The following is an 8,639-nucleotide window of genomic DNA, read 5'->3' on the forward strand; positions in this document are numbered from 1 at the left end:
GGACAAAGTAATTGCACATGGATTCTGTTTTATTTATCTTAACTTTCTTTGGTGAAAGTTCAAAGTTAAGATATCAGCAAGGGGACTTCTTCTGATAATTATGTTATGGGTGATTGTCCTTCCACTGTAACTTTACCTTATCCTCTTTCTTTGCATCTTTTGTTCTCATAATTCATAATAAAAAATTATAAAACTGGAAAAAAAAAAGAATGAAAGACAATAAAATTAATTGAAAAAAGAAATGAGATAAAAAAGAAATTTAGGGCCTGGAGAGATAGCACAGCGGCGTTTGCCTTGCAAGCAGCCGATCCAGGACCAAAGGTGGTTGGTTCAAATCCCGGTGTCCCATATGGTCCCCCGTGCCTGCCAGGAGCTATTTCTAAGCAGACAGCCAGGAGTAACCCCTGAGCACTGCCGGGTGTGACCCAAAAACCAAAAAAAAAAAAAAAAAAGAAATTTAAAAAAATAAAAAGAAAGAAATGAAAGTTTTGACAAAGACAGTTTTCCCAAAGGCCTTAAGCCAAGTGGTTCACTTTGAAGCCAAGCGTGACCCCCCTAGGGGCGGAGCTTGATGCCTCTGTGCGGACCAATCGGGTTCGCGGAGGGAACGGAGTCCCGCCCCCTTGCCCCGGAAGTAGTTCCGGAATTGGCGCGTTTCCGGTGCATCCTTGGGCCGATTGTGGTCTTGGTGCAGACAGACCCAGGGCCCGTCCTGAGGCCTTCGGGAAAATGTTCTACCACGTAAGCTGGACGCGGGTGGCTGCGGGGCTCGGTGGGGCGGAGTGGGAGGACGGGCCCGAGCGGCCGCTTCTTGCTCCAGGCCCCCGCCTCCTCGCTCACCTGCTTTTCACCCCATTGCCCCTTGCAGATCTCCCTGGAACATGAGATCCTGCTGCACCCGCGCTACTTCGGCCCCAACCTGCTCAACACCGTGAAGCAGAAGCTTTTCACCGAAGTGGAGGGCACCTGCACGGGCAAGTGAGTGCCTCGGGCTCGGTGCTCCCCGTCTTTTTTTTTTTTTTTTGGGCCACACCCGGAGGTGTTACTCCTGGCTGTCTGCTCAGAAATAGCTCCTGGCAGGCACGGGGGACCATATGGGACACCGGGATTCGAACCAACCACCTTTGGCCTGGATCGGCTGCTTGCAAGACAAACGCCGCATCTCGCCGCTGTGCTATCTCTCCGGGCCCCGTCTTTTTTATTTTTGGTTTTTGGGTCACACCTGGCAGCGCTCAGGGGTTCCTCCTGGCTCTAGGCTCAGAAATCGCCCTTGCCAGGCACAGGGGACCATCTGGGATGCCGGGATTCCAACCACTGTCCTTCTGCATGCAAGGCAAACGCCGTATCTCCATGCTCCCCGTCTTGATGTGTTCAGGGCGTCCGATCCCTGCAGAAACCTCTCCCCACACTTCCTCCTAGGATCCCTCCACCATCTGTGGGGGTGCCCAGTCACCTTTCCACTTGATTGCCTCACTTCTGGGTCAACCGTTTGCAACGATGCAAACATAGTTCAAGCAACTGTTCGCACCGCACAGTGTCGGATCTTGGAACGAAGCAATAAGCAAGAGCAAAAGAGCCCAGCCCACAGCCTACTCCCGAGTTCTCTGTGATTCTGTTGGGTTTCTCCATTTACGAAGTCCCAGGGGAGGGATCTGGCTGGCACGGCTTGGTCCTGATGGAGAATTTGGGTGTGGAAAGGAAGAGATTGAGACTTGATCATCTCTGTGGTTTGTAGCAAGGGGCCTGTCAAGGTTTTTCTGTGAACAAGCTACAAGCATGGAGTACTTGGGCCCCCGACGTCAAAATTACTGGGTTGTGGACTATAGGATAGTGAATAAAGTGCTTGCATGTGGCCAACCAATCCCTGGCACCACATAGGGTTCCCCAAGAACCACCAGGAGTGAAACCTGAGTGCAAAGCAAGAAGTTAAGTCCTGAGCACAGCTGGGTATGGCTCCAAAATAAAATGAAATGTTTTAATCTTAAAAAAAATATATTAGGGACCGGCACGGTGGCGCTAGAGGTAAGGTGTCTGCCTTGCCAGCGCTAGCCTAGGGCGGACCACAGTTCAATCCCCCAGCGTCCCATATGGCCCCCCAAGCCAGAGGCGGCTTCTGAGCGCATAGCCATGAGTAACCCCTGAGCATCAAACGAGTGTGGCCCAAAAACCAAAATATAGGGGCCAGGCGGTGGCGCTAAAGGTAAGGTGCCTGCCTTGCCTGTGCTTGGACGGACCGCGGTTCGATCCCCCGGTGTCCCATATGGTCCCCCAAGCCAGGAGCAACTTCTGAGCGCATAGCCAGGAGTAACCCCTGAGCGTTACTGGGTGTGGCCCAAAAACCAAAAAAATAAAAATAAAAATAAAAAATAAAAAAAACAAAAACCAAAATATATATACTAGTTCTGGGTTTTGAGGGTAGGATGCACACTTGGTAATGTTCAGGGCTTACGCATGACTGTGCTCAGGTATCACTCTTTTTTATTTTTTTAGGTATCTTGACAGTGCTCAAGGAACCATATGGGGTGCTGGGGATCTAACCCCGGGTTGGCCAAGTGCAAGATTATGAACTGCTAATGATGGTTTCCCATGTATATAACTATAGTATCACACCTATCGCCACTGTATCCATCTCCCTTCTCCCCAGGGACCCCACTTGGGGTTTTTTTTTTTTTGTGTTTTTTGTTTTTTGGGTCACACTCAGCAACGCTCAGGGGTTACTCCTCGCTTTACACTCAGAAATTGCTCCTGGCAGGCTCGGGGGGACCATATGGATGCCAGGATTCGAACCACCATCCTTCTACTTGCAAGGCAAATGCCTTACCTGCATGCTATCTCTCCGGCCCCCCACTTAGCTTTTGGGCCACACTTGGCAGTGCTCACAGGTTATTCTTGGCTTTGCACTCAGGAATTACACCTGTCGGTGCTTTGCAGACAATATAGGATGCTGGGGATAGAACCCAGGTTTGCTGCATTCAAAGCAAGTGCCTTACCCACCTTACTATCTGACCCATCCATCATCTTTCCTTTTTTGTTTGTTTGTTTGTTACCGTTTTTGGATCACACCTGGCAGCGTTTGGTTACTCCTGGCTCTATGCTCAAAAATTGCTCCTGGCAGGCTCAGGGGACCATATGGGACGCTGGGATTTGAACCACCAACCTTCTGCATGCAAGGCAAACACACTACCTCCATGCCATCTCTCTGGCCCCATCCTTTCTGTTTTGAGTTTAACTTTTTGTTTGTTGTTTGTGGGTAACATCCTGCAGGTTTTCTTGGTATTTTTTTGTTTGTTTTTGGTTTTTGGGTCACACACGGCAGCGCTCAGGGGTTACTCCTGGCTCTATGCTCAGAAATCGCTCCTGGCAGGCTTGGGGGACCATATGGGATGCCAAGATTCGAACCAATGACCTTCTGCGTGAAAGGCAAACACCTTACCTCCATGCTATCTCTCCGGCCCCACATCCTGCAGTTTTTAGGGATTACCTGCTGTGCTATCGTTCTGGCTCCAAGATAGTTATTGAATAAAATTTGCTTAGAAAGATGAGAGGACAACGGGTAGGAATTTGCATTTGCCTTACAGGTGGCTGACCCATATGGTTTCCCCTGAACCACCAGAAATGATTCCTAAACTCAGAGCCAGGAGTAACCCCCGAGCACCTCTAGGTGCGGCCCAACAACAACAATTAAAAAAAAGATATGAGAGGAAAGAAAAGAAATAAGTGTTCACGAGAGAACATAAGTTTCTCCAGAATGGAAACTAGCAATCAATGGAACAGCAAATGAAATACAAGTGTTGCACAAAAAGCATTTTTTTTTTTTGGGTTTTTTGGTTTTGTTTTTGGGTCACACCTGGCAGCGCTCAGGGGTTCCTCCTGACTCTATGCTCAGAAATCGCCCCTGGAGGGTCGGGGGACCATATGGGATGCCCAGATGCGAACCACTGCCCTTCTGCATGCAAGACAAATGCTTTACCTCCATGCTATCTTGCTGGCCTCCCCCCCCAAAAAAAAAAGCTTTTGTTTTGAGGACCACACCTTGTAGTGCTCAGGCTTTACTCCGGACTCTCTTCTTAGGAGTTACTCCTGGCAGTGTTCAGGGACTCCATGGGATGTCAGGGATCGAACTCGGGTTGACCTTGAGCACGGCTTTACCCACTGTACTATTGCTCCATCCCCAGGTTATCGTTTCTAAACCTCACATTGAGAAAATTAGAAGCTTTTGGTCAGAGGCTGGGAAAACCTACCTTAGGTGGTTCTAAGGTATCCCAAAGGGGATTCTAGTCAGTAGTGGTGAGGTGAGGGGGTGGTGCAAATACTGGAGTTTGCTGGCTTTGTAGGAAGCTTGAGGTAGCCCCTGACCACCCCAAGTATAGCCTGAAACGACAACATTCATCAGTTAGATGGGGAAATCAGAGAATGCGATTGGCCTTATACACTCTGCTTTGTCTTCTCTCTTGGTCATTAAGCATTTTGAGAACAAACATGCCTTCTCCTTTGTTTATTGTTTGTTTTTGGACCATACCCAGCAATGCTCAAGAAGAGACTCCTGGCTCTGCACTCAGGAATTGTTCCTGGCAATGTTTGGGGGACCATAAGGGATACTGGGGGTCAATACCATTTGCTGTGTGCAAGGCAGACACCTTAGCTATTGTACTATTGCTCTGGCCCCTCTCTACTGACACTCCTTTGTACTTGTGAGGAATCCCAGATTTAATGTTTTGTTATGTTTTTGGGGAGCTTATTTTGGCTTCACACCCAATGATGTTCAAGAACTACTCCTAGCTCTGCTCAAGAGCAATCTTTTTTGGTGCTTGAGAAAAATGTGTGGTGTTGGGAATCAGATTGGGGTCAGCCATATGCAAGGCCAGCATCTTACCTTAGCTATTATCTCCTTCCCCATTCTGTGTTTTTTGTGGGGTGTTTTGTTTTGGGGCCACACCTGGCAGTTCTCATAGGTTACTCCTGGCTCTACACTCAGAAAACACTGGCCCACGATGGTATATTTTTTTATCAACAAATAATTTCAGAGGCTTTTTCCCATCTGATGCCTTTTTGTCCCCCCACATCTTGTTTTCAGGTATGGCTTTGTGATTGCTGTCACTACCATCGACAACATTGGTGCTGGTGTGATCCAGCCAGGCCGAGGCTTTGTCCTGTATCCAGTCAAGTACAAGGCCATTGTTTTCCGGCCTTTTAAAGGAGAGGTTGTGGATGCCATCGTCACCCAAGTTAACAAGGTGAGACCATCCACAGGTGAGACTTGCTGGTTTGTTGGATGAGGAACAAGTCACAGCTTCACTTGCAAACTTGGTGTCCTGGGCCAAGTCCCTTTGTTGGGTTTTGTTTGGGGGCCACACCCAATGATTTACTCCTGGCAGACTCGGGACCATTTGGGATGCTAGAATTGGAAACCCGGTTGGCCTTATGTGCAAGTCATGAGCCCTGCCCACTGTCCTATGACTTAGGAAGTCCATGCTTATAGCTGCACCAGTAGTAGTTGCTGATAACGTCCTCATCCTGTGGGTTTTGTGGTCCCTCTGGTACTTGGTCTTATCACAGAAGCCAAAACTTGGTGGTGATGGGGGAAAACTACTGACAAGTTCTGAGCATCCAACTTTTGAATCTTACACTCTAGTTGCTTAACTTGAAAAAGAAAGCTTGGAGAAAGAGAGACCTGAAACCAGTGTATTTCGAAGTGGTTTGCTATTATGAAGAACTTCCTTGGGAATCAGCTCTCCAGGGTGTTGCCTGGGGTAGGGAGGGGACTCAGCTATCACACAGGACCTCTGATCCCTCCCCTTCCCCATATGTGCATGATTTGGAATAATGGGGTGGGGGAGGAAAGGCTCCTAGGACAGGGAACAAACCCGGTCACCCATTTTCCTGGTAGGTCGGACTCTTCACTGAAATTGGACCCATGTCCTGCTTCATCTCGAGACATGTAAGTCTTGGTGGTTGGGGCTCAGGGGGAGCTCCACATTGCTGAACATCATGAAAACATTGTTTGGCGTTTTGGTTTTGGTTTTAAACTTTTCTTTGGGGGGGTTGGTTTTTGGGTCACACTCGGCAGTGCTCAGGGCTTACTCCTGGCTCTATGCTCAGAAATTGCTCCTGGCAGGCTCAAGGGACCATATTGGATACCGGGATTCGAACCGCCGACCTTCTGCATGCAAGGCAAATGCCTTACCTCCATGCTATTTTGTTTTATTGGTTTGGAGGGGACCACACCCAGCGGCACTCAGGAGTTACTCCTGGCTCTGTATTCAGAAATTATTCCTGATAGGCTCAGGGGACCATATGAATGCCAGGAATTGAACCCAGGTCGGCCATCTACAAGGCAAAGGCCCTCCTCACTGTGCTGTCACTCTGGCTCGTGCTTTTTTTTTTTTTGGGGGGGGGGGGCATACCTGGCAGCACTTAGGTTACTCCTGACTTTACTGCTTGGAAGTTACTCCTGGCATGCCAGATATCAAACCTGGGTCTATTCTGGGTTGGCTGCATGCAAGGTAAATGCGCTACCACTGTGCTATCACTTCAGTTCTTAGGGGACCCTATGGGATGCCAGGGATTGAACTCGGTTCAGCTACATGCAAGGCAAGCACCCTACCAACTGCGCTATCATGGTTTTTTTTTGTTTTGTTTTGTTTTGTTGTTTGTTTGTTTTTGGGCCACACCCGGTAACGCTCAGGGGTTACTCCTGGCTATGTGCTCAGAAGTTGCTCCTGGCTTGGGGGACCATATGGGACACCGGGGGATCGAACCGCGGTCTGTCCAAGGCTAGCGCAGGCAAGGCAGGCACCTTACCTTTAGCGCCACCGCCCGGCCCCGGTTTTTGTTTTTGTTTTTGGGTTACACTCAGCGACGATCATGGGTTACTCCTGGCTCTGAACTTAGAAATTGCTCCTGGCAGGCTCAGGGACTATGGGATGCCGGGAATCGAACCCAGTTCTGTCTTGGTTCAGCTGCCTGCAAAGCAAATGTCCGACTGCTGTGCTATCTCTCTGGCCCCATCTATCGTGTTTTTTGTTTTGTTTGTGGTGGTGGTGTTTGGTTGTGGGACCACACTCAGTAGTGCTCCAGAGTTAATTCTAGCAGTGCTCAGGGGTGCCTAGACAGTGATGGGCATTGGCTGGGGTCAGCTGGCTGCAAGCCCAGTCTGTATCCTTCCCGGTGAGGTCTGTTTGTCCAGTCTGCTGGTGTGCTGATATGGTCTCCCCTTTGTTTTAGTCCATCCCGTCAGAGATGGAGTTTGATCCTAATTCCAACCCCCCATGTTACAAGACTATGGATGAGGTGAGTGAGGAGGGAGATTGGGGAGGGTTGGGAATACAAGCATCTGTTTGAGGGTGTCTGAGCCAATCAAACCCCTCTTCCTCCCCAGGACATTGTGATTCAGCAGGAAGATGATATTCGGCTGAAAATCGTGGGCACCCGCGTGGACAAGAATGACATTGTGAGTCTCATGCCAGGTGGTACAGGCAGGGAAAGCAATAGCACCCCCAGGGTTCCTGGGGGAGTTTCCACTTGCATGGGGAAGAGGGAAGAAGGACCTAGGTAGGGGGTTCACCCAGTGTTTCCCAACCAGTCTTTTCCTTACTCCGTACTCTTTCCAACTTGGCTTCTTTCCCTTCCTCCCAGAGCCTCTGCTCTGGCAAGGAGGAACTAGGGACGCAGGGCTCTAACCCAGGTCTACTGTCTGAGCACCTTCACTTCTGTACTCTTGTTTGTTTGGTTTTTTTAATCTTTCTTTTGGGGCCATACCCGGCAGTGCTCGTGTTACTCTTGGCTCTGGGCTCAGAACCACTCCTAGCAGGCTTGGTGGACATATGGGGTACTGGGAATTGAACCCGGGTGTGCTGCATGCAAGGCAAACGCCTTTTCTGCTGTGCTATTGCTCTGGCTCCTCTGGACTCTTTTTTTTCCTGATCCCTTAATGCTTTTTTTCCTTCCCTCTTGCAGTTTGCGATCGGCTCTCTGATGGACGATTACTTGGGTGAGTTCCGGATTGGGGTGGAGGGGACTGCCAGGAGAAGAGATGTGTGGGAGGTACAGGGGTACCCTGCTGTCTGCAGGAATAGTCCCAGCCATGTGTCCCTGCGGGGGAGGTAAGCCCCTGCCAACAGCTGCCCTAAACTCAGGGTTTAACCGATGTGCTTTTCCCTTTCTTGTAGGGCTTGTGAGCTGAGCGCCAGGGCCAGGTCCCCACTTGGTCCTTATCACAAAGGTGTGGCTGTCACGGTTTTCCTGTTCTTCAGAGATTGCGTTTGGTGCCTGTGGGAGAGCCTAGAAGGTTTCTATTGGCCCCAGAAAAGCACCTGGTCCTTCTTGTACCTTTTCTTTTTTTTTAAACTGTGTCTTCTACCATAAAAGATTTTGGTTTCTCATTAAATGTTTATCTTCTTTGTTTTTTTTTTTTTTTTTTTTTTTTTTGGTTTTTTTTTTTTTTTTTTTTTTTGGGTCACACCTGGCAGTGCTCAGGGGTTATTCCTGGCTCCAGGCTCAGAAATTGCTCCTGGCAGGCACAGGGGACCATATGGGGCGCCGGGATTCGAACCGATGACCTCCTGCATGAAAGGCAAACGCCTTACCTCCATGCTATCTCTCCGGCCCCTCTTCTTTGTTTTTTAATAAATAATATCTTT

The 8,639-nt window shown here is 49.2% G+C and overlaps 1 protein-coding gene across 1 annotated transcript; it reads left to right on the forward strand.

Annotated features, from left to right (window-relative positions):
- Positions 1-646: 646 nt before the first annotated feature.
- POLR2G (RNA polymerase II subunit G) lies at positions 647-8,321 on the forward strand. The gene is made up of 8 exons (XM_049779923.1): positions 647-741; positions 869-978; positions 5,075-5,234; positions 5,888-5,938; positions 7,225-7,290; positions 7,379-7,450; positions 7,957-7,990; positions 8,169-8,321. Exons 1-8 carry the CDS (start codon positions 730-732, stop codon positions 8,180-8,182), a joined length of 519 nt encoding a protein of 172 aa, XP_049635880.1. The 5' UTR covers positions 647-729; the 3' UTR covers positions 8,183-8,321.
- The last annotated feature ends 318 nt before the right edge of the window (positions 8,322-8,639 follow it).

Source organism: Suncus etruscus, chromosome 9, assembly GCF_024139225.1.
Source record: "Suncus etruscus isolate mSunEtr1 chromosome 9, mSunEtr1.pri.cur, whole genome shotgun sequence".
Lineage (NCBI taxonomy): Eukaryota > Metazoa > Chordata > Mammalia > Eulipotyphla > Soricidae > Suncus > Suncus etruscus.

Coding starts and splice junctions, on each gene's coding strand:
- POLR2G (XM_049779923.1), top strand. Junction 7,291..7,378: donor GTTACAAGACTATGGATGAG/GTGAGTGAGGAG, acceptor CTTCCTCCCCAG/GACATTGTGATTCAGCAGGA. Junction 7,451..7,956: donor GCGTGGACAAGAATGACATT/GTGAGTCTCATG, acceptor TCCCTCTTGCAG/TTTGCGATCGGCTCTCTGAT.